Source organism: Episyrphus balteatus, chromosome 1 (genome assembly GCF_945859705.1).
Source record: "Episyrphus balteatus chromosome 1, idEpiBalt1.1, whole genome shotgun sequence".
In the NCBI taxonomy this organism is placed as follows: Eukaryota; Metazoa; Arthropoda; class Insecta; order Diptera; family Syrphidae; genus Episyrphus; species Episyrphus balteatus.
Window position 1 is genome coordinate 36,087,289 of NC_079134.1, and position 15,842 is coordinate 36,103,130.

At 32.1% G+C, this 15,842-nt stretch overlaps 1 protein-coding gene and 1 long non-coding RNA gene across 3 annotated transcripts in view; one reads left to right on the forward strand and one right to left on the reverse strand.

The window, feature by feature from the left end:
• Nucleotides 1–15,842, forward strand: part of LOC129915456 (dynein axonemal heavy chain 7) — a 119,538-nt gene that overhangs the window by 35,257 nt on the left and 68,439 nt on the right. For both annotated transcript variants that reach the window (XM_055995014.1, XM_055995009.1), the window contains exons 7-19: nt 1,079–1,953; nt 2,018–2,140; nt 2,209–2,362; nt 2,429–2,560; nt 2,617–3,093; nt 3,157–3,696; nt 10,024–10,170; nt 10,230–10,676; nt 10,741–10,854; nt 10,915–13,218; nt 13,283–13,465; nt 13,532–13,878; nt 13,927–14,056. In XM_055995014.1, coding sequence (XP_055850989.1) covers nt 1,079–1,953; nt 2,018–2,140; nt 2,209–2,362; nt 2,429–2,560; nt 2,617–3,093; nt 3,157–3,696; nt 10,024–10,170; nt 10,230–10,676; nt 10,741–10,854; nt 10,915–13,218; nt 13,283–13,465; nt 13,532–13,878; nt 13,927–14,056 — 5,973 coding nt within the window. The remainder of the gene's footprint in view (nt 1–1,078; nt 1,954–2,017; nt 2,141–2,208; nt 2,363–2,428; nt 2,561–2,616; nt 3,094–3,156; nt 3,697–10,023; nt 10,171–10,229; nt 10,677–10,740; nt 10,855–10,914; nt 13,219–13,282; nt 13,466–13,531; nt 13,879–13,926; nt 14,057–15,842) is intronic.
• LOC129915738 (uncharacterized) overlaps nt 1–15,842 on the reverse strand; it is a 279,418-nt gene that overhangs the window by 24,176 nt on the left and 239,400 nt on the right. The gene's annotated exons all lie outside the window — the stretch shown is intronic.

Below are 15,842 nucleotides of genomic sequence, written 5' to 3' on the forward strand. Positions count from 1 at the left end.
TCATATGGCCATCGCCATATGACACTTTGTTACAACCCATTGCAAATTTGTAAATTAAAAAAAAATCTGACTAGGATAGCTATTAGACAATTCGCTCGTTTATACAGTGGGACTAAACAACAATGTACACTGCGAGGGAAACAACAACTTAAAATCAACTAAAACCACGTTGATTCAAATATTTTTCGGAATGACGAAAATTTTTAAAATCAAAGTAGAACATCGTTAGTTTAAAGTGGTTTACAGTTACAAAACATAATATATGTACTTAAATCAAAGTTGTTTCAACTTTGAAAAAAGCATCAATTTATTAGAAAAAAATGGCAGCCACTGGGTATCGAACCTACAACTCTTGGATCTCTAAGCGAATGCTTTACCAACGTGCTATCTCACTGTTGAAAATAAGAATGATAAAATGCAACAAAAGCTGAAGTCCGACAAACATAAAAAAATTTCTTACGCTGTTTCAATTTTAATTTAAAGATGTTTTTTCAACGGTAAATCAACGTTGAACATATTACATTTTAGGTTGCGTCTTTTCCCTCAGTGTAGATGGCGCTCTAACTTAGAAATATACACTGAGGGAAAAGACGCAACTTAAAATGTAATATATTCAACGTTGATTTAACGTTGAAAAAACAAATATGAAACATCTTTAAATTAAAATTGAAACAGCGTAAGAAATTTTTTTATTTTTGTCGGACTTCAGCTTTTCTTGCATTTTATCATTCTTATTTTCAAGAGTGAGATAGCACGTTGGTAAAGCATTCGCTTAGAGATCCAAGAGTTGTAGGTTCGATTCCCAGTGGCTACCATTTTTTTCTTTGTTTTTAATAAATTGATGCTTTTTTTCAAAGTTGAAACAACTTTGATTTAAGTAATGTTTTGATTTTAAAATTTTCGTCTTCAACGTGGTTTTATTTGATTTTAAGTTGTTTTTTCCCTCAGTGTAGGTTCCGGCATATACATAACTCGTATCTCGTAACTCGTATATTCTTATACTTCGTTTAGTTTCCATATGAGGTTCGCTAATTGAAATATCACACTAACAAGGAAATAACTTTATTTATTATTTTAGAACATGGATCACATTCTTTGGCTTATGGATCACATGTTGTACACACCATTGGAAATAAAAAACAACAGCAATACATTTCGATGGTTTCTCCAACTACCGACTGTCTTCAAAGAACATCGCGAAATCATTGCTGACAAAACAATTGAATATCAAGAACTTCTTAAAAAACGCATCGAAGCCTTTCGACGTGATCTTCAAAATTACAACGAACAAGTTCAAGATTATGAAAATTGGGGTGACATTAAAACTCTATTAAAATACAAGAGACGTGCAACAGTACTTGACAATCGTTTAATTGTTGCCATGGAAACAATCGATAAAATCAATGAAGAAGAAACATCATTCGGATGGGATCTATCACAATATCCGATACGAAAGAAAACTCATGATCATTTGATGCCATTCAAAAAGCTCTATGATGCTGGACAAGAATTTATGGACAAACATGATCTTTGGATGCATTCACAAGTTGGCACATACGATCCGGATGATATTGAGAATGAAGTATCAGCAACTTATCGAGTTATTCAGAAACTTGATAAACAAATGGGTGATAAGCCACAAACTATGGAATTGGTTCATGAGATTAAAGAAGAAATTGATGCTTTTAAACATCATATGCCAATTATTAGTACTTTGGGTAATCCTGGAATGAAGGCTCGTCATTGGGAAGAAGTTTCTGAAATTATTGGATTTCCGATCAAAGTATCACCTGAATTGACATTGGAAAAAATTATCGAATATCAATTGGAGGACTATCTGTCAAAGTTTGAGACAATTTCGGAGAGTGCCACTAAGGAGAATAATCTTGAAAGAGCTATGAGTAAAATGGTTAATGAATGGGAAGAAATGTCATTTAATGTTTCACCATATAGGTATTTAGGGTTTGAGGCCATACTAAGCAGTTTGGTTTGTGTATTGGCTTGTTTTCCTTTACAGAGACTCTGGAACTTTCAAACTGGCTGCAATTGATGATATTCAAGTGCTTTTAGATGATCAAATAATAAAAACTCAGACTATGAAGAGTTCACCATACATAAAGCCTTTCGAAGAAGATCTTTTGTAAGCTCCCAGGGTTTTGATATTGGGTATTCAAGAAGTTAATATTTAAACCTTTTTTTTTGTTTAAGGAAATGGGAAGCAAAACTTATGCTTTTACAAGATATTCTAGACGATTGGTTAAGAGTTCAAGCAACTTGGATGTATTTGGAGCCAATATTCTCAAGCCCGGATATTCAACAACAAATGCCAGAAGAAGGTAGACGATTTAGTGCTGTTGATAAGGTAAACTGTTTTTTTTCAGGATTTTTATAGGTTTTTAAGGTTTTTATTTTAATACAAAAATGTTAGATTTGGAAAGATCTTATGAAAATTGTAGCCACTGATTCTCGTGTAATGTCCGTGGTGGAAATAGAAAAAATGTCCGAAAAGCTTAAAAAAGCTTTCAATCTTCTAGAAATCATTCAAAAGGGTCTCAATGCGGTAAGTACTCACTTCTGAATTTAAAATTAATCTTCAAAAACTTATACTTTTGATAGTACCTTGAGAAAAAACGCCTCTATTTCCCTCGGTTCTTCTTCTTATCGAACGATGAACTTCTTGAGATTCTATCCGAAACTAAAGATCCAACTCGAGTTCAACCACATTTGAAGAAATGTTTTGAAGGCATAGCTACTCTCAATTTCACCGAAGCTCTAGAAGTTACGATGATGCGTTCTTCGGAGAAAGAAGAAGTTCAATTAGTAGAGGTTATATCAACAGCAAAAGCTAGGGGTCAAGTTGAGAAATGGCTTTTAGAACTTGAGATCTTTATGAAGAAAAGTATACATTATAAAATTCGTCAAGCATTTGAAAGCTATCCGAATACTCAGCGTGATAAATGGGTTTTAATATGGCCAGGACAGACAGTACAATCGATATCATTAACCTATTGGACAGCTGAGATAACACAATGTTTTTTCACCGAAAATCCAGTTGATAGTTTGGAGAAATATTTAGAAATTTGTAAATCTCAGGTAATGTATATAAATCTACTTTTCCTACCTAACGGTATTATTGAAACTTGTATAAACTTTTAGATCATGCGAATTGTCGATCTTGTTCGTGGAGATCTAAGTCTTCAAAATCGAATCACTTTAGGAGCTCTTGTCGTTCTAGATGTCCATGCTCGTGATGTATTGGCTGAAATATGTCAGAAAAAAGTTTCCGAATTAAATGATTTCCAGTGGTTGTGTCAGTTACGATATTATTGGGAAGAAGATAATTTAGACACGAGAATGATTAACTGTTGTTTGAAATATGGCTATGAGTATTTGGGCAATACAACGCGATTGGTTGTTACACCATTGACAGATCGCTGTTATCGAACACTTTTTAGTGCTTTGCATTTACATTTGGGTGGAGCTCCAGAGGGTCCAGCTGGTACTGGAAAAACAGAGACGACTAAGGATCTGGCGAAAGCTGTTGCTAAACAATGTGTTGTTTTTAATTGTTCGGATGGATTGGATTATTTGGCGCTAGGAAAGTTTTTCAAAGGTTTGGCTTCGTGCGGAGCATGGTCATGTTTTGATGAGTTCAATCGAATTGACCTTGAAGTACTGTCTGTTGTGGCTCAGCAGGTAAGTTTTTGTATTTGGAATATGGAAATAATAATATTTTGAAGAGATGAAAAGTAATACACCAGAGTAGGTCACTTATAAATCCCGGATTTGAACGAGTGACAAAATGTCATTAATGTTGTAATTTTTTTAACATACCAAAGCTATCAATACCAAAGTTATAAAGATGGCGGACATTTTATTTTTCTTTTGATTTTTGGACATCATTATAATACAGTAAAATAAGGAGAAAAAAAGGGTAAATCTCGGAATGAATGTTAGTAGAATTTTTTTTTGCTCAATATCTTCCTTTTGCCATTCTATAACATATCTCAAAAGTCTAGAAAAATCTCATGTCCGCTTGTCGCGATTTCAAGGTCAAATCGCGAAATGGAGATTTTCAAAATTAGCAAAAATAGGCTATGGTATTATATACACATATGATACATGATTTCAAGGTATTTTTTAACGTTGATTCCAAAAAATCTAAAATCAAGACAATCTGACGTCTCTGGAAAAAGTTATACCTGTTTTTCATCTGTCAACTCATATTATTATAACAGTTGCAAACTTACTGCCGAAAAACCCTTTAAAGTTATGGTAGATGAACCAAATTTTGCATGAAGATTTTAGAATCCATCATTATTAAAAATCAAAACAATCCATTACAAAAAATATATATACCTTCGAAATAATGGCATTTTTTTGATGGAGGGGCAAATTTTAGGATATGCACTAAAGAAGATTCTTGTTCATCTTAGGAATAAGTGCTAATAGGCTATTTTTTTCATTTCAATCTTTGTTTGGATGTTCTTTAGCTACCCTCAAAAATCTAAAAAAATCTCATGTCCGCAAGTCCTAATTTTCTTGGTTTGAAAATAAGGTGCAGATTTTAAAAAAATTGAAAAACTACACTTCAGATATTTGTGTCAGATCAACATGAATAAAGTGCATTACTTTTCAGGGATGGTCAGGTTGACTTGTTTGTGAGTTTTGTTGGAATAAGTGTTAAAAAATACCTTTAAATCATGTCGCTTATGTTGGTATACATATAAAAATTTAAACTTTTCTTATTAATTTTTTAAAATCTGCACCTTATTTTCAAACCAAGAAAATTAGGACTTGCGGACATGAGATTTTTTTTAGATTTTTGAGGGTAGTTAAAGAACATCCAAACAAAGATTAAAATGAAAAAATTGGGTTATTAGCACTTATTCCTAAGATGAACAAGAATCTTCTTTAGTGCATATCCTAAAATTTGCCCCTCCATCAAAAAAATGCCATTATTTCGTAGTTATATATATTTTTTGTAATGGATTGTTTTGATTTTTAATAATGATGGATTCTAAAATCTTCATGCAAAATTTGGTTCATCTACCATAACTTTTAAGGGTTTTTCGGCAGTAAGTTTGCAACTGTTATAATAATATGAGTTGACAGATGAAAAACAGGTATAACTTTTTCCAGAGACGTCAGATTGTCTTGATTTTAGATTTTTTGGAATCAACATTAAAAAATACCTTGAAATCATGTATCATATGTGTATATAATACCATAGCCTATTTTTGCTAATTTTGAAAATCTCCATTTCGCGATTTGACCTTGAAATCGCGACAAGCGGACATGAGATTTTTCTAGACTTTTGAGATATGTTATAGAATGGCAAAAGGAAGATATTGAGCAAAAAAAAATTCTACTAACATTCATTCCGAGGTTAAACCCTTATTTGACTGGATTATTAGAAAAAATGGGCGTGTCAGTAAGTAGGTTTTTTTGTTTTTGAAACTTTTCTTTCTTCGAAAATAATACACCTTGAGAATTTCATCGAAATCGTTCGAGGCTTTCTCAAAAACATTTATGCCCAATTCACAATATTGCGAGACGAGATTTTCCTTGACGGTTTTAAAAAATTCCAAATAATGAAAATATATGAAACAATACACAATATTCCGATTCTCGTTGCGTTGAAATTCCGAAAATTTTGAAAAAGGACGCAAGAGACGACGATTTTTCGAAAATGAAATTTTAATATAAAAATATTCTTGACAGCTTATATGGATAAAAGTTTTCTCAATTTAAAATATTCGAGTTAGCTCAGTTGAGAAGGTGATTGCCTCCCAACCTCTCCGTCCGGAGTTCGATTCTCAGAAAATACTGTTTTTTTTTTTTTATTTTTGTTTACTTTATAGAATAAACAATCGCAGTAGTGTGAATTTCCATACGATTTTAAAACGATTTTTTTTTTAAATCGAAAACGTTCGGAAAAACGTTTCGCTCTCGTCTCGTCGTCTCGCAATATTGTGAATGGGGCATTAAACTAAATAACAGAAGGCGTGGTAGTAGGCGGATGGTGTTCAAATATAAGTTCTGTAAATTTCATACAAATCGGTAGCACCGTTTACGAGAAACAAGCATTTAGAAAAGTTTGCGTCCCGAAGGCATTGAGATACGCTAACCAAAATGTGTGGTATTAAAATGCATTTTCAATTTAGCTGTATTAAATATTATTGAATAAGCTGTTACTTATTGCCTTTGTTACTTTTATTCCCACTAACCTTTCCTCAAAAAATATTCTTTTCATAAAAAGGATTATATTCTTTCTTTAGAGTGATCGTTTCTTATTCAATTTATTCATTATCATTATAAAATCTTTGAAAATAATGCTTCATATGACTTCATTGTATTCAAATAAACTATCAAGATTCTCCTTCAATATTCTTCAATACCTTCATGTAGTTTAAAAAAAGACAATAAAAAAGTACGTATACGCCACAGTGTACGCGGACAACATGCAAATAATGTCAGTTGCAATTGAACTAAATTGGATTGAAATTAACTAAACACTTGCACTCAATAATTGAACAAAATATTCATCTTGTATTTAGTGTTAATATAAAAATAAGACTGAAGCACAAAATTCTTTCAAATAAGAATCGAAAATTTAAAAATACACTACCCCAAAAAATTAAAGGAACAACAAAAATTGTTTTTTAGTGATTTTCAAAAGGTTGTACCTATCTCAGTGTAAATTGATCTTATAATGACAAAACAAAACGCATGTGAAAGCTACATTTTTGTAGTTTTACAGTTTAGTAATTTCACAAAATAGTCATTCACAAAATTACCACAAAACTCATATATTTTATGATACCTACTTGGGGAAATCTGTAAAATCTTAAAAAAAATTTTTTTTTTGTTTGGTTTATCGAAGAATACAAAATTAGAATAACCGTTTTTGAATTTAATTGCGAATATTAACTGAAACAACAACAACTTTAGAATTTTCTAAGAATTTAACTGGTGCAGATTATCCCATGTATCATGTAACATGTGAGTTTTTTCATCGAAAGAATGAACTATTAGAACACAATGTTTATGACACATTTCTCGAAGAAAATTGGCCTCAAAGAAAAAAATTATTTATCATAGGCAAGAAAAAATGAACAGCCTTTAAAAATACGTATTTAAATTTTTTTATTATAGTATTGGTAAAATAGTATATAAAATCAAGAAATAAAAAAAAATTGTTGCACTCATGAAACTAGGCAAAAAGTTTGCTTTTGGGATAAGAATCAAGGACAAAAAAGTCTATAAAAAAAAGTTTCGTGGAAGGGTGTTTTTTCGCGGACAAGAGGGAGGGGTTGAAGGTCAAAAATATAATGAAAAAAATTGTTTGTCCAATATCATCATATGACACATGTTTTCAAGGTATTTTTTGATGCTGAATATAAATTAAAATAAAGTCATTACGATTGCTATAAGAAAAGTTATTGCCGATTAAAAACAAGGGTGCTTGTTTTTTGACCTCAAAAAGTAAAATATAACCGAAACCCATGAGAAAAACATGCTTCACTGATGAAATTCGGGATAAAGGTTTTAGATATAGATAGAAGGGACAACGGATTCAAAAAGTTATTAAAAATATTTTTGGTGAAAGGGTGTTTTTTTGATGGGTTGAGTTATGTGTGAGATTTTAAAAACTTGGTGAAAAAGTTTTGGATGGTATAAGAATTAAAAATCTATAAAGTTTACAAAATTATCTTGAGTGAAGGGGTGCTTTTTTTCTAAGAAATGATGAAATTCGGAATTAGTACCACAAAAACTGGGAAAAAATTGTTACACCAATGAAAATTGGTAAAAATGTTTTATTTATAAGAGAAACCAAGAACCCAAACAGTCTATACAAATATTTTAGGTTAAAGGGAAATAGGGAAAATCCGCGATAAGTCCATTAAAATAAATGGTATAAAAGGTACCCTTACGAAATTCATTAAATATGTTCTCTTTCCAATAGGAATTACTATTACGAACAATGTAAGTCTGTTCCTTTTTTTTGTGAAAGGGTGTTTTTGTTAGAAGTAGGTAAAGAAAATATGGGTAGGTATATTTGAAAAAGTCTGTAATACTAGAGTAATATTAGTGGTACCCTATTGAAATTCAGCAATTATGTTACTTTTAAGATTAGAAACAAGAATCTAAAGTGTCTATAAAAATATCATGGTTAAAAGGGTGTTTTTTTGAGTGAAATTAAAAATGATGGGTCACCCTAATGAAATTTGGTAAAAACATTGAATTTGGGATAGAAAGCAAGAATAAAGAGTGTTTATAAAAAAAATTTAGGTGAAAGGGTGTTTTTTTCGAAGAGACAGTAAAATCTGTAATTGGTCTCAAAAAGCCAATGATATACACGTTTAAGAAATTAAGTATAAACGTTAAATTTGTCATCAAAAGCAAACTTTTTGACAAGTTTCATGAGTGTAACAATTTTTTTTTTATAAATGCCTATTTTACCTGTACTGTTATATATTTATATTATTTTAATTATGATTAATACTTTCAGGACAAAAAAAGATGTCAACAGTTTTTAAACGGTACAAAGAAAAAAATTTCTTCAAAAAATTAAGAATTTTACGAAGTTACTACCATTAGCATTAACAAAGAAATTATCATTTAAAGTAGAAACAGAAATACAGTCACGCTTTACCAAACGCTTCGTCGCGTTACGTTGAGAAAACGTCAAAGCGCGCTTATGTCACTTTGGCTTTGAACAGCTGATTAAAATTTAAAATCTGCTGCCAAATAAAAAATAAACACAGTCACTCAAAAAAATTATTCAAAATTATTGGGCCAATTCTATATCTTGATTTAAATGTGGAAAAATTAAGAAGGATTTTAATGTGTTGAAAAATAGGTACATAGACATTTGTTTATTCTTTAATCCTGTAGCTATAAAAGCAAAATCAATGAAAATATATTCTTTTTTAAAGAGAACTAATAATAAAATCAGTCTGCCGCATCATTAAATCATTAAATTATATACGTAAATTGCTTTGATTTAAAATAAATGTCGATGTCGTTTTTTTGTGCAAAATCTATATAGAGAAATAAAAAAACACACATTCCAATAATTTATGTGGGTGACTGTTACCTAGATACATACATATTTCTTACGCTTTTCTTAAGTTTGTCAAAAAAAGCGTAAGTAAAAAAAGCGTCATTGTGATAGGATAGACCGATTTCGTATTCGTAAGGTTGAAGTTTTGGCAGTTGTGAGAATGTGTTTCTGCTTTAAAATGAGTAAAAGGATACTGCAGCATGTAATCAATATTGCGGATATAACTGTACAACAGTTTTTTTTTCCTTAGAATGTACCCAAGAATCACCCTCTAAAATTCCTTATTTTATTCCGGGTCACTCTGTATATTCTTACAAAATTTCAACGAATTTGACCGGCACACTTTTTTCATACATTTAGATTGCATAAACTTAGGCACTGGGGTCGAATAGTGACCAAAAGTTAACGAAAGAATGTCGTGATTCGACCCCTGGTTTTCGGGACATCACCCCTCTTAGGGAAATCCGCCATTTTGGAAAACGCGAATTGATCTATAACTAAGTATGGTTTGACCAAATACAGCCTAATAAAGTGGAATATTTACACTAAAAAATTAGTCGAAATCAACAAATAACAACAAATAAATTATTGTCGATAAAGACGAGCTTTGGAAAGGCAGGAGGTGGAATCGGCTAACGTGATAGTCGCAAATTGATAAAATTGTCGATTTGGGTTTTCAATTATTATTATCGATTATCGTGTTAGACGATTTCATCCAATGCTAGCTCAGCTCACACCAAAGATTTACGAACCCTATGTTATAAACATTTTCTAAAACATCTCAATAGCTCTATTTACATTGAAAATGTGCCTAGAGAAACTGCGATTTTTCGGTTACGCTGGTACCTACATCATTAACATCATTAAAAAAAAGGTTAACCTTCAAATAGAATATTTTTCAAAAACATCTCCAAAAACCATATTACGTATCCTTACAATTAATTGTTTTATAGATTTTGACAATTCAACGTGGCATCAATTCTGGCCAACCAACAATGATCTTTGAAGGAACCACTCTTAAACTAGATCCAACTTGTGCTGTTTTCATTACAATGAATCCCGGTTATGCTGGTCGTTCTGAATTACCTGATAACTTAAAGGTAACACAAATGATTCTATTTTACCCAGTCAATTCAATTAATTTTTTATGCTTTTTTAGGCCCTCTTCCGATCAGTAGCCATGATGGTACCAGACTATGCATTAATTGCAGAAATCGAACTCTATTCTTATGGTTTTCTCAGTGCAAAACCATTAGCTATTAAAATAGTTGCAACTTACAGATTATGTTCGGAACAATTAAGTACACAATCACATTATGATTATGGCATGAGAGCTGTAAAATCTGTTTTAAAAGCTGCTGGTGCTTTAAAACTTCGTTATCGTGATGAAAATGAAGATATTTTAGTTCTGCGATCAATCAAAGATGTTAATCTTCCAAAGTTTCTTAATCAAGATGTGCCACTTTTTCAAGGTATCACTTCGGATTTGTTTCCAGGAGTTACACTACCTGAATCCGATTATGTGCTGTTTAATCAGTGCGTTAGAAAGGCATGTGAAAAAAATAATAAACAGTGTACGGAGTTCTTTTTGGAGAAAGTTCAACAGGTACCAGTCTTATTTTTTTTTCAAAACCTTCCTTTTTTAAAACCTTTTTTTCGAAAAACTGTAGCTCTATGAAATGATTGTTGTCCGACATGGTTTAATGATAGTTGGTCTTCCGTTTGGTGGCAAAACAACCTCCTATAGAATACTTGCCGAAGCCCTACGTTACATGGAAGAAGCTGTAAGTTAAACACTCTTTTTATTAAAGCTTAATTTTTAAACTGTTTTTTCTTTTTTTAAGGATGGCAGTGAAAAAGGAGCAATTTACACTGTCATCAATCCCAAAGCCGTTACAATGGGCCAACTCTACGGACAATTCGATATGGTCTCTCATGAATGGAGTGATGGTATCCTAGCTGTAAGCTATCGTGAATTCGCCGTTTCAGTTACAACCGATAGAAAATGGTTGATATTCGATGGACCAGTTGATGCAATTTGGATAGAAAATATGAATACCGTTTTAGATGATAACAAAAAACTATGCCTAATGTCTGGCGAGATTATTCAACTAGCTCCAACAACTAACTTAATATTCGAACCTATGGATCTTGAGGTAGCATCACCGGCCACAGTGTCCCGTTGTGGAATGATTTACATGGAACCAGGTTCTCTTGGCTGGGAACCTTTGGTAACATCATGGAAGAATACTCTACCAGCTTCATTTCATAGTGTTAGCAAACAGCTTATATCGAGCTTGTTTTCTAGATTTTGCCCAATTCTTCTGTGGCTAGTGCGTAAGGGTAATCTTCGGGAGATTTCTACAACTTCCGATGCAAATCTTATCAATTCTTTAATGAATCTTTTTGATTGTTATATGGATGACTTTTTGGACGAACAATATGTCCAAGGTCTCTCTGATTTGGATGTTCGAGCGCAAATCGAAGGGGTCTTCTTCTTCTCATGCATATGGTCTCTAGGTGGAGCTTTGGATTCAGCAAGTCGAGATAAATTCTCAATTGTCTTTCGAGGTTTGATGGAAAAGACTTTCCCGGTTAGTGTGTATGAAACGTTTTCTGTCCCAGAAGAGTTACATGTACCACCTCTGGCAAAACCTTTCATATTCCCAATTCCAAAGCCTGGAAGTGTTTTCGATTATCGATTTATTAAAGAGGGCAAAGGTAAGTGGAAACCTTGGGAAGATGAAGTTGCTGCAGCTGCTCCAATCCCACGAGATATGCCAGTCAATCAGATCATTATTACCACAAGTGAAACGGTTCGTGTGGCTGCAATACTTGACTTACTCATACGTCATGGGAAACCTTTAATGTTGGTTGGAAACACCGGAACTGGAAAGAGTTGTTATGCCATTGATTATCTTCTTAAGAAAGCTGATACCGAAGTGTACAAAGCACTTTTTATCAATTTTTCAGCACAAACCTCAGCAAATCAAACGCAGGACATTATCATGGCTAAACTGGATAAACGTCGAAAGGGGGTCTTTGGTCCTCCATTGAACAAGAAATGCGTGGTTTTCGTTGATGATGTATCAATGCCTCTCAAGGAAACCTATGGAGCTCAACCGCCTATCGAACTTCTTCGAATGATGCTTGACCATTGGATGTGGTATGACCGGAAGAACATTGTCCCACTTAAGCTTATTGATATTCAGATGGTTTGTGCTATGGGACCGCCTTCGTCGGGAAATACTGTCACACCAAGGTTTCAAAGGCATTTTAATGTATTGGGAATCGATGAGTTTAGTGATTCAATTCTGAGAGTGATTTTCGGAAAGATAGTTCTATGGCATTTGGATACGAGAGGTTTTTCGAAAGAATTCGATCCTTGTATAGATGAGATTGTCAATGCTACATTAGATGTCTACAATAAAGCTAAGCTTAATCTATTGCCAACTCCAGCCAAGTCACATTATTTGTTTAATTTGAGAGACTTTTCTCGTGTGATTCAAGGGGTTTTACTGTCGGTACCAGAAGCTACGGAAGATTTGAATTCCATGCGAAGACTTTGGGTTCATGAGGTTTTGCGAGTTTATGGAGATCGTTTGGTAGACGATATTGATCGATCATGGCTTTTTAGTTCGGTTTGTGAGCAAATGCAAGTACATCTTAAGTCAAAACCTACAGAATTATTTTCAAGATTTCTTGAAAAAGAACGTGATTTGGAAGAGAATGATTTAAGAAAATTGATGTATTGTGATTTTACTAATCCAAAAGCTGATACTAAAAACTATGTCGAAGTTGAAGATCCTGAAGAGTTACGTTCTATTGTGGAGACTTATCTTGTAGAGTTTAATAATATGTCCAAAAAACCTATGGATTTAGTATTGTTCCGTTTTGCCATTGAACATTTGTCTAGAATATGTCGGATTATCAAACAACCTCGAAGTCATGCTTTGTTGATTGGTGTAGGCGGGTCTGGAAGGCAGAGTTTGACACGTCTAGCATCTCACATATGTGATTATGAGTTGTTTCAAGTGGAGATTACTCGACAGTATGGACCGAATGAATGGCATGAAGATATTAAGGGAATTTTGAGGAAAATTAGCGGATCAGATTTGCATGGAGTTTTTCTGTTCACTGATGTTCAGGTGGGTTCTTTGAATGATCTTGTTTTTTCAAAAGCCTAGAACTTAGATTGGTTCATCTAATTAGATAAAAGACGAGTCATTTCTTGAAGATGTTAATAATCTTTTGAATTCTGGAGAGGTACCGAATTTATTCACGAATGAGGAAAAAATTGAAATCTGTGAGAAAATGCGGCAAATTGATAAACAGCGGGATAAAGCGGTTCAGACTGATGGCAGTCTTGTGGCATTGTTTAACTTTTTTGTTCAGGTTTGTTTTGATTCATCTTCATGCCTCATAAAAGAAGCTTACACTATTTTTTTTTTTTTTGAAAAGGTTTGTAAAGATCAACTTCATATTGTTTTATCAATGTCACCAATTGGAGAGGCTCTTCGAGTTCGTGTACGAAAATTTCCATCGATTGTTAATTGTTGTACAATTGATTGGTTTCAACCATGGCCAGCTGATGCTCTATTAGCTGTTTCAACTAGATTTTTAGCTAAAGAAGATTTAACCGATTTGGAAAGAAAAGCCGCTATTGATATGTGCATGGATTTTCATACTTCAACACAAAAATTATCGGAAAAATTTTATTTAAGATTGAAACGTTATAATTATGTAACGCCGACATCGTATTTGGAATTGATACAAACTTTTAAAGGGTTGTTGGGAGCTAAACGGAAGTAGGTTTTCTTTTTAAGGAAGATATTGTCTTAAAATTATAATTTCAGGACAATTACTACAAATCGAAGTCGATATCTAACTGGAATATCACAATTGGATATTGCATCACAACAAGTTGGTGTTATGAGTGAACAATTGTTGGCATTGGAACCGAAATTGAAAGTTGCATCGGAGACGGTAAGTTTGTTATTATATTGCTGGGGGTTTATTCTTTACTTGAAAGATGAAATTATTTGGAAAGGATATGCTTCTCAAGATACTCTTCTGAGAAATGTTGGCCATTTTTGTTGGTCCAACAATAAATTTACTTAGCCATTTTATGAAAATAAAAATAAATTTTTGGGAAAAACTGGCTCAACAAAAAACACGAAAAATTTTGTAAATAAAATGCACAACTGAGTCGCACGAACTTGCTCTTGTAGTTCAAAGTATCTTCATCTTAAATATCTATTGGAAATTTTAAAAATTTAAAAAAAAATCGAAAATTAAAAAAAATTCAATTTAAAAAAAAAATTTTTCGAAAACTTTGTTTTCATTTTTTTTTACATTTTACACTTCATGTCTGTAAATTTTGAATAAAATTGACTTATGCTTTGATGAAATATACGAACTTAAAAAATATGTCAGTTTTTGAAAAACGGCAGCACCATATTTCCGTTCTCGGAATTTTTTGAGAAAAATTAAAAACGCAGTTTTGTTAGAATCAATAGGAGTATTTAATAAAATCGTTAGAGCCGTTTTCAAGAAATTTGCAATAACTCGAAAACGTTATATGGGAGATATGCGTTTAACCCCTTGTAACCCAACATCGTAAATTTTAAAATTAATAATGTCAATCGAAAAAGCTTTAGCTATAATAAAACACGTATTTTTTAAAAATTCAATAAATTCATTATTTGCTTAGTTATTTCGAAATTTACGTAGTAAAAAAAGAAGTTTAAATAATTTATTTTTGTATATTAATGCAAAAATTCAAACAAAAAGCTATCTAATATTTATTTTTAAGCGCATTCCTAAAATCCAAAAATAAAACCCCGTTAGTTTATGCACGAAAAATATTTTTTCTGAATTTCGTAGTTTTTATATAAATTTGCTTGTTTTTCAAAAAAGACGAACTTTCAACATTAACTGCTAATTAAAAACTATTGGTGCTATTTATTAGAAATATGGCGCATTATTTCGATAAAGCGATTCTTAAAGATTGTGTAAGAAGCTTTAAAAGAATAAAAATATGTTTTTTACAGCTTTTGGGCGATCTTTTTCGGTTTGTTACAGAAATGTCACATGGGGCTACAAGGGGTTAAAAGGAGATATTAAAAAAAATAAAATCCATTCATCCGTTTAGGCCCTAGCTCCTTGTACAGATGGACGCACAGACCGACGGACGGCATGTCGAAAACCACTTTTTTGGTCTTCTCCATTATCGTAATGTTGGTTTTGATTAAAACCTTGAATTTTTTTTTCTACACAAAACCAATACTTGCCCTATAGAGCAAGTAAAAATCAAGTTGATCTCCATTATTACAAGACATCTGTGTGATTTTGCAAATACAGTATAAGTTACTATGAAATGAAAAAGAAAAATTGAAACATAGAATCGTTTCTATTCTAGGGCTGTTATACCAATGAATTTCAATAAAATTATTTCACAGGGTGTTTCGGAATCATTGGCCAAAAACAGATTTTCTTTAAAAAAAAAGTTTAAATTAAAATTGGTATGCCATTTTGTAGAAATCACTAATCCACATTTAAAAACAAAATTTCAAAAAAATACAATGTCCCGTTTTCGAAAATTTTATTTTTCAAAAAAAAATTTCAAAATTTTTTTAAAAATCCAAAAATTATTTTTTTTGAAATTTTATTTTTGGCCTATATTTGAGTTATACAAGCGCTTCTTCAAAAAAAGTTTCGTTGAAATCGAATAAGCCGTTTCGTAGAATATCGGATTTAAAAAAAACCGTTC